Consider the following 22,559-nt stretch of genomic DNA (forward strand, 5'->3'; position numbering starts at 1 on the left):
CTTAATGCTGCCGAGAACAACATTTCATTGTTTCATGTCCAGAGTAAAGCAACGTTCATGCATTTTATCTTTTATTAAATAAAAGTGCATTACATATGAACCTGCGGTAACGTTAGGCCTACACATTTATGCAGGATTCAATCACTGTTACAAACTTAAAACATTATATAAATTAAGTAACATGTGGGGGAAAAAAAACATTTTACCATTAGGGAGACAAACAGTATTCATGTATATTACAAATGTACTTCAATTGTGTCACAACCAGTATTTTTTACACGTAAAATATGTGGCTAATTTCATTTCTTTTTTTTCTTCTTATACTCAGTATACAAAGGCAATAGGTTTAGGTAAGCTTGTTCTGATATTGTTTCGGAGTCCATAAAGGTTGAAAATTGGGTTCTATAAACAGGTGTATCTTATTACTTAACTATGAAATGTAATGTAAATTTCATATTTCAAAAACTAAAGGAAAACGAAGATGAGAATATACGCTACGCTTTTAACAATTGACAAAGCTATAACAATGTCAGACGTCAGAACTGAGCATAAGAGACTCAGCAGTGCTTGATACAAAAGAAAATGTTTTTTTTACACATAAATATTCACAGTAATATAATTTCTATTTAATACAACTCACGTTTCTATTTACATGTAAGTACCATCTTCTTAATGCTGAAACTTCTATAAATTGAAGAGTCCATGTTTTGGCCAATGATCCAGACTACAAAATTGCGGTCTATTCCTTTGATCTGGCATGCGTCCTCCGTCCTCGTGCAAATGTATTAATTTCAAAACTTGGACGAGAAAAGGGACAACCTGCACCAGTTCCACTTTGTAATGTTGCGTCAAAAGTCGTCCCCCCCCCCCTTGTCTGTCTACGAACTGTCGTTTTCTGACGTATGAATAAGGAGTGAGGAGTTTGGTTTGTGTTTTTTCAGTAGTTGTGTTATTTTCTCGTCGTCTGAGTTAGGGTCCAACGGCTTGTTATAATCATCATCATCATCTTCGTTCTCCGAAGCCCCTTTCAGCCTCTCGGTCTCAGAATCCTGCTTCTTCTTTGCCGAAGCCATCTCAGCCGCGTGCCGTTTTCTCCATTTAGTTCTTCGGTTTTGAAACCACACCTAAAAAGTTGATATTCATTGATTACATGCAAATAAAGAACCTCTTAATCTATTGCAAAGATATTTATTAACAACCATCAGACATAATTTGCATATCATTTATGTAGCCTGGGCCTACAAACGTTGCTGATATGCCAAATGAAAAGGGCATATGCCTAGGTCACGTGAAGTCGCCACATGTCCAAATAATAGTAGGTTATATTTAATTCTAATCGTTCGTTTCGAAAAATTGACAAAATATTTTTTCTAAAGAGATAATATAGGTTTAATTTGCGTCCATCCATGTTGTTTGCAAACATCTACATGCTGCTCTGCACTGCAAAACGTTGCTACCATTATTTACTCATTTGCATGACATAAATTAACGAAATGCTTCGTTAAATTGTAGTTTACTTTATTAATAATTTATTAAATATACATACTAATGTTTTAGAAATATTTATAGTTGTGCCTATAACAACAATTAGGCCTATTTGGCGATTCATTCATATGAAATGCAATAGACAGTCATTTCTATTTAGATTCGTTGACCGCTGTTATTCGACTGACAGTGTAGGCTATATCTTTATATTTAGGAATATTGAAACGAAAGACCAAACATTGTCTAAAATACACTAGGTACTTAAACTAACAGTGTAGGCTATATCTTTCTATTTAGGAATATTGAAACGAAAGACAAAACATTGTCTAAAATACACTAGGTACTTCAACTAACAGTGTAGGCTATATCTTTATATTTAGGAATATTGAAACGAAAGACCAAACATTGTCTACAATACACTAGGTACTTCAACTAACAGTGTAGGCTATATCTTTCTATTTAGGAATATTGAAACGAAAGACAAAACATTGAGGCACTGAGAAATGTTCACATTGAGAAATGTTCAAATTGAGTAGCAGAGTCTACAAGAGGAGAGACGTGTGCTCCCCTTTAGTTGCAGGCTAACTACAGGCTACTTATCAAACAATATTATTATGCATATTGTTGGATTTTATAAAGACTATTTCAGAATATGTCTTACCTTCACTTGGCTCTCTGTCATTCCCAACGAGTAGGCCAGTCGTGCTCGCTCTGGCCCAGCGAGGTATTTCGTTTGTTCAAAAGTCTTTTCCAGGGCAAATATTTGTTGTCCAGAGAAGGTGGGACGTGTATGTTTTCTTTTTCCATCTTTGTCGAGCAGTACAGAATTCTGATCTGAAAATGTAAAACATAAAGCATCTAGTCCATTAAACTAAATGTAGCCTATTGATAGAATATGCCAATAGTAGGCTATTTAATATGTATATGATATTAGAATAGGCCTAATGTTAGAATGTTCTCATATGATATCATAATCAATTGAATTTGAGCTGTTATAATATAAACTTTTGTTCGGGACATTATAATAATGCACATTGCAGCTAGACATTCAAGTCAGATCAGCTTCGGTTTTTAGGAATAAATACCATAGGCTACTGGGGAATTATTAGTAACCCCTGTAGCCTATACGTTAACTTTTTTTTTAAACAAGTTAAATTGAAGTTCAGATAGCTCAAAAACGTGGACTAGTTACTTACGGGGTGAACATGCGAATCTGGCGTCTCTCCAGTGTGGGCTTTGCATGACTCCTGGCCAGAATATCGGGGTCCTGCCTGGAAGGTCTGTCAACGGCTTGGGGTAGCGAGCCACTGCCACTGCTGCAGCGCTGGGGCTGAAGTAGAGCCCATGGGGTGGCGGGGGGCTCAAGCTACTGAAGCGGGGCATTCCGGACAAGATTCCGGCAGAAGAGGACGCAGCAACGGCAGCAGCAGCTCCTGGGGTAAGGATCGAGGGACGACTGAGGATGTCGTTTATTCCATGAGGTGTTCCTAGCGCGCTGCATTGATGGGGGGATCCGAGAGATGACATTCCGGAGGATGGTTTGATCCCCGGTGAGGACACCGGGATGCCACCGGGGTTTGGAGAGGTGGCAGTAGGTGAGGTAGAAGAGGCCGGCCCGGTGGAAGATAACGGGTAGGCTGGGTAGAGTGGGGTCTTCATCTCCGCCATGCTATGCAGAGCTGCTAAAGGTGGGGTGCTTAAGAGGAAAGCGCTCTGTCTGGACCCGTCCATCTGCCCCACGGCTAACATAACCGAGAATAGGTAAATGCGACGGTTTTGTCAACAACAAAAATACCCGCAATGCTCACGCTCTCAAGTGATAATGCAAAGTTTTTCTCATTAAACAGACAGAATAATACAAGTTTCCTTGGAGGTAGGCCTATATTAGCCCAACTTCAACATTTGCAAACTGAGCGCCTGAAAAATTGTCTCTAAAATGAAAATTTCGTGTTTTAAAACGAAACCATGCTAGACGAAATCCCAGATTAATTTAGCCGAGATCCAATACCCATTATTACAGGGATAACTCCGCTTCTTCAACCTTGCAAATCTTGAGAATAAAATCGTTCAAATAGGATGAATTTCCCACGTCGTCCTCGCTAACTTGAACAGACTGCTTTAGAGATGATATTACTGAATATTTGAAATCTATTGATAAAACGACACCATTTCTTTCCGATGCACAAGACGATCATTGAGATAATAAAACATTATCATCACTTTCCGCTGTCTTTTACGGCAAAAGTAAAAACTTTGAGAGTAGAAAACAGAAAGTAGACGGGGTGTTTCTGTTGCGATTGGGTAACCCAACGGTGACGTAGTCGGTGTGTCAAGCGTGAGCGCCAACAGGATTTAGGAGTGTGTCCTCATTGGCTCTCCATCATAGCTTTGATTTGCACATTAAAAGAGTTGCCACCCGACCCACTATTAGCCAAAACACAAAAGCAACAGAATCAATCCAGTCAATTCTAGATCTACTTTTTAGATAAAGGGACATCTGCATGTGCTCATCATGTGACATAGCCTAGTAGCCTAGGTAACTATATCCAAATGTAGTTTTTGTCTATCCATACCCATTCATATTGAAGAAGCTGTAGTTTAGGCTATTGACAGATACTTTCAGCCATGGACCTAAATATGACTCAAGACATATTTATTGTCCGTTCAACAAGATCAAATAGTAGGCTAGCCCTAACGTTTTCGTTTATGTTGGAGGGCCATCATGAAAATGAAGCCCAAACTAAATTTGGAATAAATATAGCCTTGAGTAGCCTAGCCGTTTGTATCCAGTTTTGTAGTCCACTTATTTAGGTTCAAAACTACTTTGAAACAATAGGTTATTTGATTGCTTCCTATTTGAGAAAACAGGGCACGAGTTTGTGTGCGTGTGTGTGTCTGTGATCAGCCTAATAAGATCAATTGAGTACAACACTTCCACTATTCGAATATGAATTCATACTAGGACTTTTTGCCAACATAATTGTAAAATTATCTATTGGGATATTGTTCAACAGGTATTGACTTGAAATCAATCATAGCCTATGCCCAGTCTTCCAGCCTATCAATCCAGAGTGGCCAAATCAAATGCACCAACAACTATTAAGTGAATTGTCTACTGACGATTTAAAAATCTTGAACAATGGATGTCAATAATATTATTCTGCATTGGAATACAAGTTAAATGGCTCATATATGGCTGATATGGATCAACGTTTGAGTAGGCCTCCCTATGCCACATTGCAAGCTGTTCCTAAAGAACGACTGAATGATTGCAAGACAGAGACTAGTGACACCCAGTGGTAGAATCTAATACTGCACTTAATGGGATTCTGCATTTCCCTAATATCAACTTGAAATTACATTACTTTTTCTCAAATCTGGACCTCTACCTCTACTGGTGATTGTAATTTCCCCCCCTCTAACCTGACACTGATTCAGAAATATAGGGCTCTGGGTGAGTGGGATGTCTGGCCAGTCAGTGACATTCATCTAACTTAACTACCAAGGAGAACAGAAAGCAGTAGGCTCCTCCAAAACTCCAGGCTCAGATTCGAGTAGGCTACCCCTGTATTTTTATTCATTTGTATTTACTAGGGATCCCAATTAGCCACATTAAGGCACTTACATCACACACAAAATAAAAGATAAAACAGTACATCATATAACAATCTTACACCACTATATATCTACAATACAAAATGTATAATACCACCATACAACAATATTACAATGTATGTGTAGAGTGTAGTGTGTGTGTGTGTGTACCTGTGTGTGTGTCTCTTCACAGTCCCCGCTGTTCCATAAGGTGTATTGTTATCTGTTTGTTAAAATGTGATTCTACTGCTTGCTGTCATGTTTTGTCTTAGATTGTCTTGTCATTTTGCTTTTCCCTCTGTTCGTTTTCCCCCTGCTGGTCTTTTTAGGTTCGTTCCCCTCTTTCTCTCTTCCTCCCTCTCTCTCTTCTCTCTATCGCTCCGTTCCTGCTCCCAGCTGTTCCTATTCCCCTAATCAATCATTTAGTCTTCCCACACCTGGTCCCTATCTTTCCCCCTGATTAGAGTCCCTATTTCTCCCCTTGTTTTCCGTTTCTGCCCTGTCGGATCCTTGTCTATTGTTCACCGTGCTGTGTCTGTGTATCGCCCTGCCGTGTCGTGTTTCCCTCAGATGCTGCGTGGAGAGCAGGTGTCTGAGTCTGCTACGTTCAAGTGCCTTCCCGAGGGTTCTCGTCATTACGAGTGGAATTATGTCTTATGTTTGTAGAATTACTTTACTGGATTAAAGACTCTGTTTTCGCCAAGTCGCTTTTGGGTCCTCATTCACTGCATGACAGAAGGATCCGACCAAAGAATGGACCCAGCGACTACAGACGCTCGTAACACTGCCGTCGAGATCCAAGGAGCCATGCTCGGCAGACACGAGCAGGAATTGTCTGCTGCTCGCCATGCCGTGGAGAACCTGGCCGCTCAGGTTTCCGACCTCTCTGGACAGTTCCAGAGTCTTCGTCTCGTGCCACCTGTTACTTCCTGGCCTGCCGAGCCTCCGGAACCTAGGGTTAATAACCCACCTTGCTACTCCGGGCAGCCCACGGAGTGCCGCTCCTTTCTCACCCAGTGTGATATTGTGTTCTCTCTCCAACCCAACACATACTCTAGCGAGAGAGCTCGGGTTGCTTACGTCATTTCACTCCTTACTGGCCGGGCTCGAGAGTGGGGCACAGCTATCTGGGAGGCAAGGGCTGATTGTTCAAACAATTACCAGAACTTTAAAGAGGAGATGATTCGGGTTTTTGACCGTTCAGTTTTTGGTAGGGAGGCTTCTAGGCCCTGGCTTCCCTATGCCAAGGTGATCGATCCATAACGGATTACTCTATAGAGTTTCGCACTCTTGCTGCCTCTAGTGACTGGAACGAGCCGGCGCTGCTCGCTCGTTTTCTGGAGGGACTCCACGCAGTGGTCAAAGATGAGATTCTCTCTCGGGAGGTTCCTTCCAGTGTGGACTCTTTGATTGCTCTCGCCATCCGCATAGAACGACGGGTAGATCTTCGTCACCAAGCTCGTGGAAGAGAGCTCGCGTCAACGGTGTTTCCCTGCTCCGCATCGCAACCATCTCCCTCCTCTGGCTCAGAGACTGAGCCCATGCAGCTGGGAGTTATTCGCATCTCGACTAAGGAGAGGGAACGGAGGATCACCAACCGCCTGTGCCTCTATTGCGGATTTGATGGACATTTTGTCAATTCATGTCCAGTAAAGGCCAGAGCTCATCAGTAAGCGGAGGGCTACTGGTGAGCGCTACTACTCAGGTCTCTTCATCTAGATCCTGTACTACTATGTCGGTCCATCTACGCTGGACCGGTTCGGGTGCTACATGCAGTGCCTTGATTGACTCGGGGGCTGAGGGTTGTTTCATGGGAAGCATGGGCTCGGAAACATGACATTCCTTTCAGACAGTTAGACAAGCCTACGCCCATGTTTGCCTTAGATGGTAGTCATCTTCCCAGTATCAGATTTGAGACACTACCTTTAACTCTCACAGTATCTGGTAACCACAGTGAGACTATTTCTTTTTTGATTTTTCGTTCACCTTTTACACCTGTTGTTTTGGGTCATCCCTGGCTAGTATGTCATAATCCTTCTATTAATTGGTCTAGTAATTCTATCCTATCCTGGAACGTTTCTTGTCATGTGAAGTGTTTAATGTCTGCCATCCCTCCCATTTCTTCTGTCCCCACTTCTCAGGAGGAACCTGGCGATTTGACAGGAGTGCCGGAGGAATATCATGATCTGCGCACGGTCTTCAGTCGGTCCCGAGCCAACTCCTTCCTCCTCACCGGTCGTATGATTGTAGTATTGATCTCCTTCCGGGGACCACTCCTCCTCGGGGTAGACTATACTCTCTGTCGGCTCCCGAACGTAAGGCACTCGAGGATTATTTATCTGTGTCTCTTGACGCCGGTACCATAGTGCCTTCTTCCTCTCCGGCCGGGGCGGGGTTCTTTTTGTTAAGAAAAAGGACGGTACTCTGCGCCCCTGCGTGGATTATCGAGGCTGAATGACATAACGGTTAAGAATCGTTATCCGCTTCCCCTTATGTCATCAGCCTTCGAGATTCTGCAGGGAGCCAGGTGCTTTACTAAGTTGGACCTTCGTAACGCTTACCATCTCGTGCGCATCAGAGAGGGGGACAGTGGAAAACGGCGTTTAACACTCCGTTAGGGCATTTTGAGTACCGGGTTCTGCCGTTTGGTCTCGCCAATGCGCCAGCTGTTTTTCAGACATTAGTTAATGATGTTCTGAGAGACATGCTGAACATCTTTGTTTTTGTCTATCTTGACGATATCCTGATTTTTTCACCGTCACTCGAGATTCATGTTCAGCACGTTCGACGTGTTCTACAGCGCCTTTTAGAGAATTGTCTCTACGTGAAGGCTGAGAAGTGCTCTTTTCATGTCTCCTCCGTTACTTTTCTCGGTTCCGTTATTTCCGCTGAAGGCATTCAGATGGATTCCGCTAAGGTCCAAGCTGTCAGTGATTGGCCCGTTCCAAGGTCACGTGTCGAGTTGCAGCGCTTTTTAGGTTTCGCTAATTTCTATCGGCGTTTCATTCGTAATTTCGGTCAAGTTGCTGCCCCTCTCACAGCTCTTACTTCTGTCAAGACGTGTTTTAAGTGGTCCGGTTCCGCCCAGGGAGCTTTTGATCTTCTAAAAGAACGTTTTACGTCCGCTCCTATCCTCGTTACTCCTGACATCACTAGACAATTCATTGTCGAGGTTGACGCTTCAGAGGTAGGCGTGGGAGCCATTCTATCCCAGCGCTTCCAGTCTGACGATAAGGTTCATCCTTGCGCTTATTTTCTCATCGCCTGTCGCCATCTGAACGCAACTATGATGTGGGTGAACTGCTCGCCATCCGCTAGCCCTAGGCGAATGGCGACAGTGGTTGGAGGGGCGACCGTTCCTTTTGTCGTTTGGACAGACCATAAGAACCTTGAGTACATCCGTTCTGCCAAACGACTTAATGCCCGTCAAGCTCGTTGGGCGTTGTTTTTCGCTCGTTTCGAGTTTGTGATTTCTTACCGTCCGGGTAGCAAAAACACCAAGCCTGATGCCTTATCCCGTCTGTTTAGTTCTTCTGTGGCTTCTACTGATCCCGAGGGGATTCTTCCTTATGGGCGTGTTGTCGGGTTGACAGTCTGGGGAATTGAAAGACAGGTTAAGCAAGCACTCACGCACACTGCGTCGCCGCGCGCTTGTCCTAGTAACCTCCTTTTCGTTCCTGTTTCCACTCGTCTGGCTGTTCTTCAGTGGGCTCACTCTGCCAAGTTAGCTGGTCATCCCGGTGTTCGAGGCACTCTTGCGTCTATTCGCCAGCGCTTTTGGTGGCCGACTCAGGAGCGTGACACGCGCCGTTTCGTGGCTGCTTGTTCGGACTGCGCGCAGACTAAGTCGGGTAACTCTCCTCCTGCCGGTCGTCTCAGACCGCTCCCCCATTCCTTCTCGACCATGGTCTCACATCGCCCTAGACTTCATTACCGGTCTGCCTTTGTCTGCGGGGAAGTGTCATGTTTTGTCATTAATTATCATGTCTTGTCCCTGTGCTTCCCCTTCTATTCGTTTCCCTCTGCTGGTCTTATTAGGTTCTTTCCCTCTTTCTATCCCTCTCTCTCCCCCTCCCTCTCTCACTCTCTCGCTCTCTCTTCTCTCTATCGTTCCGTTCCTGCTCCCAGCTGTTCCTATTCCCCTAATCAATCATTTAGTCTTCCCACACCTGTTCCCGATCCTTTTCCCTGATTAGAGTCCCTATTTCTCTCCTTGTTTTCCGTACCTGCCCTGTCGGATCCTTGTCTATATTCACCGTGCTGTGTCTATGTTTTGCCCTGTCGTGTCGTGTTTCCCTCAGATGCTGCGTGGTGAGCAGGTGTCTGAGTCTGCTAGGTTCAAGTGCCTTCCCGAGGCAACCTGCAGTTCTTGAGTCTCCAGTCTGTTCTCGTCTTTACGAGTAGTATTATGCCTTTTGTTTTGTTAAGTATCTTACTGGATTAAATACTCTGTTTTCGCCAAGTCGCTTTTGGGTCCTCATTCACCTGCATAACAGGAAGACTGTGATTCTTACGGTTGTCGATAGGTTCTCTAAGGCGGCACATTTCATTCCCCTCGCTAAACTTCCTTCCGCTAAGGAGACGGCACAAATCATCATCGAGAATGTGTTCAGAATTCATGGCCTCCCGTTAGACGCCGTTTCAGACAGAGGCCCGCAATTCACGTCACAGTTTTGGAGGAGTTCTGTCGTTTGATTGGTGCGTCCGTCAGTCTCTCTTCCGGGTTTCATCCCCAGTCTAACGGTCAAGCAGAGAGGGCCAATCAGACGATTGGTCGCATACTACGCAGCCTTTCTTTCAGAAACCCTGCGTCTTGGGCAGAACAGCTCCCCTGGGCAGAATACGCTCACAACTCGCTTCCTTCGTCTGCTACCGGGTTATCTCCGTTTCAGAGTAGTCTGGGTTACCAGCCTCCTCTGTTCTCATCCCAGCTTGCCGAGTCCAGCGTTCCCTCCGCTCAAGCGTTTGTCCAACGTTGGGAGCGCACCTGGAGGAGGGTGAGGTCTGCACTTTGCCGTTACAGGGCACAGACTGTGAGAGCCGCCAATAAACGTAGGATTAAGAGTCCAAGGTATTGTTGCGGCCAGAGAGTGTGGCTTTCCACTCGCAACCTTCCTCTTACGACAGCTTCTCGTAAGTTGACTCCCGGTTCATTGGTCCGTTCCGTGTCTCCCAGGTCGTCAATCCTGTCGCTGTGCGACTGCTTCTTCCGCGACATCTTCGTCGCGTCCATCCTGTCTTCCATGTCTCCTGTGTCAAGCCCTTTCTTCGCACCCCCGTTCGTCTTCCCTCCCCCTCCCGTCCTTGTCGAGAGCGCACCTATTTACAAGGTACGTAGGATCATGGACATGCGTTCTCGGGGACGGGGTCACCAATACTTAGTGGATTGGGAGGGTTACGGTCCTGAGGAGAGGAGTTGGGTTCCGTCTCGGGACGTGCTGGACCGTTCGCTTATTGATGATTTCCTCCGTTGCCGCCAGGATTCCTCCTCGAGTGCGCCAGGAGGCGCTCGGTGAGTGGGGGGGTACTGTCATGTTTTGTCTTAGATTGTCTTGTCATTTTGCTTTTCCCTCTGTTCGTTTTCCCCCTGCTGGTCTTTTTAGGTTCGTTCCCCTCTTTCTCTCTTCCTCCCTCTCTCTCTTCTCTCTATCGCTCCGTTCCTGCTCCCAGCTGTTCCTATTCCCCTAATCAATCATTTAGTCTTCCCACACCTGGTCCCTATCTTTCCCCCTGATTAGAGTCCCTATTTCTCCCCTTGTTTTCCGTTTCTGCCCTGTCGGATCCTTGTCTATTGTTCACCGTGCTGTGTCTGTGTATCGCCCTGCCGTGTCGTGTTTCCCTCAGATGCTGCGTGGAGAGCAGGTGTCTGAGTCTGCTACGTTCAAGTGCCTTCCCGAGGGTTAGGAGTGGAATTATGTCTTATGTTTGTAGAATTACTTTACTGGATTAAAGACTCTGTTTTCGCCAAGTCGCTTTTGGGTCCTCATTCACCTGCATGACACTTGCATCAGTTACCTGATGTGGGATAGAGTTCCATGTAGCCATGGCTCTATGTAGTACTGTACACCTCCCCTAGTCTGTTCTGGACTTGGGGATTGTGAAGAGACCTCTGGCCACATGTCTTGTGGGGTATGCATGGGGTGTCCATGCTGTGTGCTAGTAGTTTAAACAGACAGCTCTGTGCATTCAGCTTGTCAACACTTCCTTAAAAAAACAAGTAGTGATGAAGTCAATCTCTCCTCCACTTTGAGCCATGAGAGATTGACAAGCATACATAAATGTAGTTCTGTCTTTGAGCTGTTCTTGTCTATTGATGTTCTGTATTATTTCATTCTGTATTTTGTTTCATGTTTTGTGTGGTCCCCAGGAAGAGTAGCTGCTGCTTTTGCAACAGCTAATGGTGATCCTAATAAAATACCAAATACTATTATTTATTATTATTATATTATTTATTTACTACTATTACTATAATTACTATTGATCCTGGTTTTCTCAACTAACTCAATAGGTTCATGCTCTACAACAAATACGACCCTGCCTCACACAGGAAGCGCAGTCCTAATCCAGGCACTTGTCATCTCCCGTCTGGATTACTGCAATCCCTTACAACTCATCCAGACGAGCCCGACTAGTGTTCAACCTTCCCAAGTTCTCTCACGTGCTTCCAGTTAATTTTCCTAAGTCCCTACCTTCTGATCAGGCCCTACACCCAAATAAGGGCACTGCGTTCATCCACCTCTGGCCTGCTCGCCTCCCTACCACTGAGGAAGTACAACAGTAGCTCTGGCTCCCCAATGGTGGAACAAACTCCCTCTCAGGACAGCGGAGTTCACCACCTTCCGGAGACACCTGAAACCCCACCTCTTTAAGGAATACCTAGGATAGGATAAAGTAATCCTTCTCACCCCCTCCCCCCCCTTAAAATATTTAGATGCACTATTGTAAAGTGGTTGTTCCACTGGATGTCATAAGGTGAATGCACCAATTTGTAAGTCGCTCTGGATAAGAGCGTCTGCTAAATGACTTAAATGTAAATGTAAATGTAAGTACAGTTCCCGCTCAGCTCAGTCAAAACTGTTCGCTGCTCTGGCTCCCCAATGGTGGAACAAACTCCCTCACGACGCCAGGACAGCGGAGTCAATCACCACCTTCCGGAGACACCTGAAACCCCACCTCTTTAAGGAATACCTAGGATAGGATAAAGTAATCCTTCTTCCCCCCTTAAAATATTTAGATGCACTAAAGTGGTTGTTCCACTGGATGTCATAAGGTGAATGCACCAATTTGTAAGTCGCTCTGGATAAGAGCGTCTGCTAAATGACTTAAATGTAAAAAATGTAAATGTCTATTAAGGGTTTGCTCTCTATGTGTAAATTTAAGAGCCAGCCGTGCAGCCCTATTCTGAACAAATTGTAATTTTCCTAAGTCCCTCTTTATGGCACCTGACCACACGACTGAACAGTAGTCCTCCATGGCCTCTTTTAGTTGGCAGTCTTGACTAGGCAGTTTGTTACTAGCGTTCAATTACCCACAAGTTTTTAAATGTATTTATTTAACCTTTATTTAACTAGAAAAGTCAGTTAAGAACAAATTCTTATTTACAATGACGGCCTACCAAAATGCAAAAGGCCTCCTGCGGGGACTGGGGCTGGGATTAAAAACAAAATATAAATAAATACAATATAAATATAGGACAAAATATATATCACAACAAGAGAGACAACACAGCACTACATAAAGAGAGACCTAAAGACAACAACATAGCAAGTTAGCAACACATGACAACACAGCATGGTAGCAACACAACATAACAACAATATGGTAGCAACACAACATGGTAGCAGCACAAAACATGGTACAAACATTATTGGGCACAGAGAACAGCACAAAGGGCAAGAAGGTAGAGACAACAATACATCACACAAAGCAGCCACAACTGTCAGTAAGAGTGTCCATGATTGAGTCTTTGAATTAAGAGATTGAGATAAAACAGTCCGGTTTGAGTGTTTGTTGCAGCTTGTTCCAGTCGCTATCTGCAGCGAACTGAAAAGACGAGCGACCCAGGGATGTGTGTGCTTTGGGGACCTTTCACAGAATGTGACTGGCAGAACGGGTGTTGTATGTGAAGGATCAGGGCTGCTGTAAATATCTCAGATATAGGGGAGTGAGGCCTTAGAGGGTTTTATAAATGAGCATCAACCAGTGGGTCTTGCGACAGGTACAAAGAGATTACCAGTTTACAGAGGAGTATAGAGTGCAGTGATGTGTCCTATAACACCTAGCCGCTCGAGAGCACCCTTAACTTGCCGATCTATAAATTATGTCTCCATAATCTAGCATAGGTAGGATGGTCATCTGAATCAGGGTTAGTTTGGCAGCTGAGGTGAAAGAGGAGCGATTACAATAGGGGAAACCAAGTCTAGATTTAACTTTAGCCTGCAGCTTTATATGTGCTGAGAGGAGGACAGTGTAACGTCTAGCCATACTCCCATGTACTTGTATGAGGTGACTACCTCAAGCTCTAAACCCTCAGAGGTAGTAATAACACCTGTGAAACAAGGGGCATCATTCTTAGCAAACCACATGACCTTTGTTTTGGAGGTGATAAGCTCCTTTCCTGAGGACGGCTCACCTCTCACAGTTCTGGGCGACTTTAACCTCCCCACGTCTACCTTTGACTCATTCCTCTCTGCCTCCTTCTTTCCACTCCTCTCCTCTTTCGACCTCACCCTCTCACCTTCCCCCCCTACTCACAAGGCAGGCAATACGCTCGACCTCATCTTTACTAGATGCTCTTCTTCCACTAACCTCATTGCAACTCCCCTCCAAGTCTCCGACCACTACCTTGTATCCTTTTCCCTCTCGCTCTCATCCAACACTTCCCACACTGCCCCTACTCGGATGGTATCGCGCCGTCCCAACCTTCGCTCTCTCTCCCCGCTACTCTCTCCTCTTCCATCCTATCATCTCTTCCCTCTGCTCAAACCTTCTCCAACCTATCTCCTGATTCTGCCTCCTCAACCCTCCTCCCCTCCCTTTCTGCATCCTTTGACTCTCTATGCCCCCTATCCTCCAGGCCGGCTCGGTCCTCCCCTCCCGCTCCGTGGCTCGACGACTCATTGCGAGCTCACAGAACAGGGCTCCGGGCAGCCGAGCGGAAATGGAGGAAAACTCGCCTCCCTGCGGACCTGGCATCCTTTCGCTCCCTCCTCTCTACATTTTCCTCTTCTGTCTCTGCTGCTAAAGCCACTTTCTACCACTCTAAATTCCAAGCTTCTGCCTCTAACCCTAGGAAGCTCTTTGCCACCTTCTCCTCCCTCCTGAATCCCCCCCCCCTCCTCCCTCTCTGCAGATGACTTCGTCAACCATTTTGAAAAGAAGGTCGACGACATCCGATCCTCGTTTGCTAAGTCAAACGACACTGCTGGTTCTGCTCACACTGCCCTACCCTGTGCTCTGACCTCTTTCTCCCCTCTCTCTCCAGATGAAATCTTGCGTCTTGTGACGGCCGGCCGCCCAACAACCTGCCCGCTTGACCCTATCCCCTCCTCTCTTCTCCAGACCATTTCCGGAGACCTTCTCCCTTACCTCACCTCGCTCATCAACTCATCCCTGACCGCTGGCTACGTCCCTTCCGTCTTCAAGAGAGCGAGAGTTGCACCCCTTCTGAAAAAACCTACACTCGATCCCTCCGATGTCAACAACTACAGACCAGTATCCCTTCTTTATTTTCTCTCCAAAACTCTTGAACGTGCCGTCCTTGGCCAGCTCTCCCGCTATCTCTCTCAGAATGACCTTCTTGATCCAAATCAGTCAGGTTTCAAGACTAGTCATTCAACTGAGACTGCTCTTCTCTGTATCACGGAGGCGCTCCGCACTGCTAAAGCTAACTCTCTCTCCTCTGCTCTCATCCTTCTAGACCTATCGGCTGCCTTCGATACTGTGAACCATCAGATCCTCCTCTCCACCCTCTCCGAGTTGGGCATCTCCGGCGCGGCCCACGCTTGGATTGCGTCCTACCTGACAGGTCGCTCCTACCAGGTGGCGTGGCGAGAATCTGTCTCCTCACCACCCGCTCTCACCACTGGTGTCCCCCAGGGCTCTGTTCTAGGCCCTCTCCTATTCTCGCTATACACCAAGTCACTTGGCTCTGTCATAACCTCACATGGTCTCTCCTATCATTGCTATGCAGACGACACACAATTAATCTTCTCCTTTCCCCCTTCTGATGACCAGGTGGCGAATCGCATCTCTGTATGTCTGGCAGACATATCAGTGTGGATGACGGATCACCACCTCAAGCTGAACCTCGGCAAGACGGAGCTGTTCTTCCTCCCGGGGAAGGACTGCCCGTTCCATGATCTCGCCATCACGGTTGACAACTCCATTGTGTCCTCCTCCCAGAGCGCTAAGAACCTTGGCGTGATCCTGGACAACACCCTGTCGTTCTCAACTAACATCAAGGCGGTGGCCCGTTCCTGTAGGTTCATGCTCTACAACATCCGCAGAGTACGACCCTGCCTCACACAGGAAGCGGCGCAGGTCCTAATCCAGGCACTTGTCATCTCCCGTCTGGATTACTGCAACTCGCTGTTGGCTGGGCTCCCTGCCTGTGCCATTAAACCCCTACAACTCATCCAGAACGCCGCAGCCCGTCTGGTGTTCAACCTTCCCAAGTTCTCTCACGTCACCCCGCTCCTCCGCTCTCTCCACTGGCTTCCAGTTGAAGCTCGCATCCGCTACAAGACCATGGTGCTTGCCTACGGAGCTGTGAGGGGAACGGCACCTCAGTACCTCCAGGCTCTGATCAGGCCCTATACCCAATCAAGGGCACTGCGTTCATCCACCTCTGGCCTGCTCGCCTCCCTACCACTGAGGAAGTACAGTTCCCGCTCAGCCCAGTCAAAACTGTTCGCTGCTCTGGCCCCCCCAATGGTGGAACAAACTTCCTCACAACGCCAGGACAGCGGAGTCAATCACCACCTTCCGGAGACACCTGAAACCCCACCTCTTTAAGGAATACCTAGGATAGGATAAGTAATCCTTCTCACCCCCCCCCCCCCTTTAAGATTTAGATGCACTATTGTAAAGTGACTGTTCCACTGGATGTCATAAGGTGAATGCACCAATTTGTAAGTCGCTCTGGATAAGAGCGTCTGCTAAATGACTTAAATGTAATGTAAATGTAAATGTAACAAGGTTAAGGGCAGAGAAAGCTTGTTGGACACTAAGAAAGCTTTGTTGTAGAGCATTTAACACAAAATCCGGGGAGGGGCCAGCTGAGTATGAGGCTGTATCATCTGCATATAAATGGATGAGAGAGCTTCCTACTGCCTGAGCTATGTTGTTGATGGAAATTGAGAAGAGCGTGAGGCCTAGGATCGAGCCTTGGGTGTACTCCCTTGGTGATAGGCAGTGGCTGAGACAGCAGTTTTTCTGACTTTATATACTGCACTCTTTGAGAGAGGTTGTTAGCAAACCAGGCCAAAGACCCCTCAGAGACACCAATACTCCTTAGCCGGCCCACAAGAATGGAATGGTCTACCGTATCAAAAGCTTTGGCAAAGTCAATAAAAATAGCAGCACAATATTGCTTAGAATCGAGGGCAATGGTGGCATCACTGAGGACCTTTAAGGTTGCAGTGACACATTCCTGAGCGGAAACCAAATTGCATACCCAAGAGAATACTATAGACATCAAGAAAGCCAGTCAGTTGATTATTGACAAGTTTTCCAACACTTTTGATAAACAGGGCAAAATAGAAATAGGCTTATAACAATTAGGATCAGCTTGATCTCCCCCTTTAAATAAAGGAAAAACTGTGGCTGCCTTCCAAGCAATGGGAACCTCCCAAGTAAAGAGAGACAGGTTAAAAAGGTTGGAGATAGGCTTGGTAATGATATGAGCAGCAACCTTACGGGAGAAAGGGTCTAAACCATCTGACCCAGATGTTTTTCTGGGGTCAAGTTTAAGGAGCTCCTTTAGCACCTCGCTCAGTAACTGCCTGCAGGGAGAAACTTTGTAGTGGGACAGTGGAAAAAGAGGGAGAAGCATCGGGGATAGTCGCAATAGAAGGGGTGGGAGATGTGGAAATGTTGGACAGGCAAGGAGGCATGGCTGAGTCAAATAGTAATCCTGACTTAATGAAGTGGTGATTAAAGAGCTCAGCCATGTGCTTCTTGTCAGTAACAACCACATCATCAACATTAAGGAACATGGGCAGCTGTGAGGAGGGTTTATTCTCCTGGTCTTTAACCGTTTTCCTGAACGTCTTGGGGTTAGACCCACAGAGAGAGAACTGCTCCTAAAGTAACTCATTTTGGCCTTCCGGATAGCCTGAGTGCACTTATTTCTCATTTGTCTGAACTATAGCCAGTCAGCCTGAGTATGCGTGTGCCAAGCCTTTTGCCAAATGCAATTCTTGAGGTGGAGTAACTCTGCAAGATCACGACTGAACCTGTTTTTAATTCTCATTTTCCTTTAAAAAAAAGGTCTCAGCGCATTTGACAGAGCGGATCAAGCTGATTCTATACCATTTTACAGATGCCAGTTAACAGATAGACAGATTCATGAGAAGTTGAAAACTAATTGTAGACAAAATGCAGAAATGATTTAGACCTATTTACTCATGGGCAGATGTTACTCATGTGATGTGACTCTTTCAAGTGCCTTTATTCTCTGAATAAATAAAGGTAACCATTCTGCCATGATAAACCTGTATTGAAGCCTACATCCAGTGTAGGGATCAGAAATCTGGACATGGGCGCAACCAAGTTGAGATTTTATCCCAGTGTAGACCAACGATGTATATAAACGGAGAGGAAGAGGCGAAGCGAGAGGTTTCACTGCGCTTGTCGCCTGCCTTCTCAGACGTCTCCCATTGTTAGGGCAGAGACATGAGCATCTCGTCATCATATATAGATCTCTGATGTAAACCCTGGATTGCTGATGCTATAAGAGAGCAGGGAATGGAAGAAGTTCAACACTTTATTCAATTCATTTCAATACAGCACATGGATCCATCGTGGATTGAGCACAGGTCTCTCTGATTGAACTGGCGAATGGTAGCTGACAGTGTCGGCTAGAGATGACGTGCAGGAGCTTCCTGTAGGAATGTATAGTCTTGCTGAGGTCTTCTCTATTTCTAATAAGCATTTTGAATTTGAGAGTAAATTGAGGCAAATATATTGTTAAAACTCACCTTATCCAAGAGAGAATTACACAGCTATCAAAACATCTGTATTTACCCCCCAAAAATGAAATGCTAATTAGATGCTAATGTGGCTATCATAAAGATCTATAAATGTAATGATGATCTGGACTAGACTGCTAAATCGAGGCAAGTATAGGAATCTCTGGATTAACTATCTAATGTTAGCTACATTTAGTAATGAATAAATTGGCTTCATTTCTTTAAATTGACAATTCTGTGAACTGTCTTGTGCTAGTTTTAAATGACACAATACCTGTTATCAAAGGTGTCAGCTAGAGATTACATGCGAGTTTGCAGAGATTTGTAGTCTTGCATGATGTCTACTTTGATGCTAATTAGCATTTTAGAATCAGAGAAAATAGAGCCGAATATACTGAGTTACCTTGTCCGAGAGAGATTTACATGGTAATCAAAATGCAACTCCAGGGTAAGCCTACATGAAACACATACCTTATTTTGTGTTTCTAAAATTCCCTATGGGAAAAATGAATGGTGGAAAAACAATTGGAACCATTTCCCTGTTGGTTGACCGCTAGGTTTTATGGATATTATGACGCCTCCACAGTGGGGCTCTATTGACCAAAGAGGCTTTGACGCCACCTGTCAGCCTTATAGAGCTCTTCAGTTTGTAGTTCAAAAACCCAGAAATTAGTTACCTCTGGTTCGTGAATCCATCCCTATGGGAAAAAATGAATGGGGAAAGAATAGGGTTTGGAATAAATGCAGAAAATAAGATTGTTCTATAAGATAATAGCAGTCAGTTACAACCTTTATGAATTATGAAGCCTTTGTGCTTTTACATTTTTTTACATAAATGTCAGAATTCACAAAAAAAGTTGTTAGCAGATTAAGATTCTCGTAGATCAATGGTTCCTGAGGGATCTCCTCCCAGACCTGGACTAAAGCATCCGCCAACTCCTGGACAGTCTGTGGTGCAACGTGGCGTTGGTGGATAGAGCGAGACATGATGTCCCAGATGTGCTCAATTAGATTCAGGTCTGGAGAACAGGCGGGCCAGTCCATAGCATCAATGCCTTCCTCTTGCAGGAACTGCTGACACACTCCAGTCACATGAGGTCGAGCATTGTCTTGTATTAGGAGGAACCCAGGGCCAACCGCACCAGCATATGGTCTCACAAGAGGTCTGAGGATCTCATCTCAGTACCTAATGGCAGTCAGGCTACCTCTGGCGAGCACATGGAGGACTGTGCGGCCCCCCAAAGAAATGTCACCCCACACCATGACTGACCCACAGCCAAAACGGTCATGCTGGAAAATGTTGCAGGCAGCAGAACGTTCTCCACGGTGTCTCCAGACTCTGTAACTTCTGTCACATGTGCTCAGTGTGAACCTGCTTTCATCTGTGAAGAGCACAGGGCGCCAGTGGCGAATTTGCCAATCTTGGTGTTCTCAGGCACAACCCCCACCTGTGGACGTAGGTTCCTCATACCACCCTCATGGAGTCTGTTTCTGACCGTTTGAGGAGACACATGCACATTTGTGGCCTGCTGGAGGTCATTTTGCAGGGCTCTGGTAGTGCTCCTCCTGCTCCTCCTTGCACAAAGGCGGAGGTAGCGGTCCTGCTGCTGGGTTGTTGCCCTCCTATGGCCTCCTCCACGTCTCCTGATGTACTGGCCTGTCTCCTGGTAGCGCCTCCATGCGCTGGGACACAGCAAACATTCTTCACAGTTCGCATTGATGTTCCATCCTGGATGAGCTGCACTACCTGAGCCATTTGTGTGGGTTGTAGACTCCGTCTAATGCTACCACTAGAGTGAAAGCACCGCCTGCATTCAAAAGTGACCAAAACATCAGCCAGGAAGCATAGGAACTGAGAAGTGGTCTGTGGTTGCCACCTGCAGAACCACTACTTTATTGGGGGTGTCTTGCTAATTACCTATAATTTCACCTGTTGTCTATTCCATTTGCACAACAGCATGTGAAATGTATTGTAAATCAGTGTTGCTTCCTAAGTGGTCAGTTTGATTTCACAGAAGTGTGATTGACTTGGAGTTACATTGTGTTGTTTAAGTGTTCCCTTAATTTTTTGAGCAGTGTATATATAGCATTCGGAATGTACTCTGACCCCTTGACTTGTTCCAAATTCAGAGACTTGTCCGGAAGCCACTCCTGTGTTGTCTTGGCTGTGTGCTTAGGGTTGTTGTCCTGTTGGAAGGTGAACCTTCACCCCCAGTTGAAGGTCCTGAGCACTCTGGAGCAACTTTTTATCAAGGATCTCTCTGTACTTTGCTCCCTCCATCTTTCCCTCAATCCTGACTCGTCTCCCGGTCCCTGAAAAACATCCCCACAGCATGATGCAGCCACCACCAAATTCATTAGGCCCTGATCTATAGATTTCCCATGACAGGGCAGCCAATCAGAATACGTTTTCCCCCAAAAAAGGTTATTACGACAGAAATACTCCTTAGCACCCCCCTTCCCCCAACGACCCTGCAGGTGAAGCCGTATGTGGAGGTCCTGGGCTTAAGTGGTTACAAGTGGTCTGCGGTTGCAAAGCCGGTTGGATGTACTGCCAAATTCTCTAAAAGGACATTGGAGGCAGCTTATGGTAAATAAATTAACATTACATTCTCTGGCAACAGCTCCGTTGGACATTCCTGATATCGGCATGGCAATTGCACACTCCCTCAAAACTTGAGACATCTTTGGCAGTATTCCACTTTAGAGTGGCTTTTAATTGTCCCCAGCACAAGGTGCACTGTGTAATGATCATGCTGTTTAATCAGCTTCTTTATATGCCACACCTGTCAAGTGGATGGTTTATCTTGCAAAGGAGAAATACTCACTAACAAATGACAGAAATAAGCTTTGTGCATATGGAACATCCCTGGGATCTTTTGTTTCAGCTCATGAAAATGAGATCAACACTTTGTGTCGTTTATTTTTGTTCATTTAAATAAATCATTGGTGTAGACTAATTTCCAAATCAATGGATTAAAGGCCAATTCTGCCAATGACCTCAATCATCAACTCCAGCACCAAACCAGTATCTACGTGAACAGAGCTTTTCTATGATCTGTGGTTAAAAAGGATTAGGTCCTTCAACAATGCTTGTCTGACATCACAGGGTAGGATTAAAAGTACATTTTCATGCAACAACTTTAGACCAAGGGAGGGTATTTCCTCACACCCCACATCACCTTGAATCAGTATTTTAAAATCATTTCCCCCCTCAATTCTCACCTAAAATTACAAACCAAAATCGAACTGCCTGTAGCTCAGAACCTGAAGCAAGGATATGCATATTCTTGATAGCATTTGAAATGAAACACTTAAGTTTGTGGAAATATGAAATGAATGTAGGAGAACACACATTGGACCTGGTATAAGATAAAACAAAAAAACATGCATTTTCTATTTGTTGTTCCATCTTTGAAATGCAAATGCCAGGCACAATTTAGATTTTGGCCACTAGACGACAGCACTGTATTTGCAAAGTTTTAGACTAATCTAATGAACCATTACACTACTGTTCAAAATGTATCAAGTCTGCCCAAATGTGCCAAATTGGTCAATTGATACATTTAAGTACAAAACTTGAGAACATACAAATATGATAATACATTTAAGTTTATACTCTCAGTAATGTCATAAATGATGGATACTTAGCTGGGGGGCAGACACAGCATGGGTTGAAACTGTGGAACCCAGTTCCTACATTTTAATATAAAATGGATTTTATCAAACAAAACTGTGCTACATTTTATCTCTGGTACCCTCAGGATGACAAATCAGAGCAAGATGACTTGAGTACATTATTTACCTTCAGAGGCGAATGCATCAAACCAGTTGTCGTAATAAAAGTTGTGCACTCTCCACAAACAATAGCATGGTATTTTTTCACTGTACTAGCTACTGTAAATTGGACAGTGCAGTTGGACTAACAAGAATTTAAGCTTTCTGCCCATATAAGACCATCCAGCGGGGGGCGGCTGGAGATCACAGAGGTTCAAATGTTTAAACTTTTGACGGCGTTGAGTAGAAATGTTTAACACGTTTTTCCCCATTTAAAATAAACACCTTCCCACTGATGTTCTAGAAATAATGAAAATGAGGTTGAAATGTCATGTGCACTAATCTGAAATGTAATCCTCATAGCACATTGTGGCCTAACACTTCCATTTTTACATACATCCCTTTGCCCCTCATATGAAAGACAGCATTGGAGTCACAAGTGCCAACAGCTTGATTTTACAATGTCCATACTGATGTGAATAATAGATATCTTTAAGCCAGAATATGATT

At 45.1% G+C, this 22,559-nt stretch overlaps 1 protein-coding gene across 1 annotated transcript; it reads right to left on the reverse strand.

The window, feature by feature from the left end:
* Positions 1-878: 878 nt before the first annotated feature.
* Positions 879-3,706, reverse strand: nkx6.1 (NK6 homeobox 1). The gene is made up of 3 exons (XM_046368149.1): positions 2,682-3,706; positions 2,147-2,319; positions 879-1,124 (listed from the first exon to the last, which is right to left on the reverse strand). Exons 1-3 carry the CDS (start codon positions 3,232-3,234, stop codon positions 879-881), a joined length of 972 nt encoding a protein of 323 aa, XP_046224105.1. The 5' UTR covers positions 3,235-3,706.
* Between the last annotated feature and the right edge of the window lie 18,853 nt (positions 3,707-22,559).

Source organism: Oncorhynchus gorbuscha, linkage group LG11 (assembly GCF_021184085.1).
Source record: "Oncorhynchus gorbuscha isolate QuinsamMale2020 ecotype Even-year linkage group LG11, OgorEven_v1.0, whole genome shotgun sequence".
NCBI lineage: Eukaryota > Metazoa > Chordata > Actinopteri > Salmoniformes > Salmonidae > Oncorhynchus > Oncorhynchus gorbuscha.

Coding starts and splice junctions, on each gene's coding strand:
- nkx6.1 (XM_046368149.1), bottom strand. CDS start 3,234: ATGTTAGCCGTGGGGCAGATGGACGGGTCCAGACAGAGCGCTTTCCTC. Junction 2,320..2,681: donor CAGATTCGCATGTTCACCCC/GTAAGTAACTAG, acceptor TTACATTTTCAG/ATCAGAATTCTGTACTGCTC. Junction 1,125..2,146: donor TGACAGAGAGCCAAGTGAAG/GTAAGACATATT, acceptor TCAACTTTTTAG/GTGTGGTTTCAAAACCGAAG.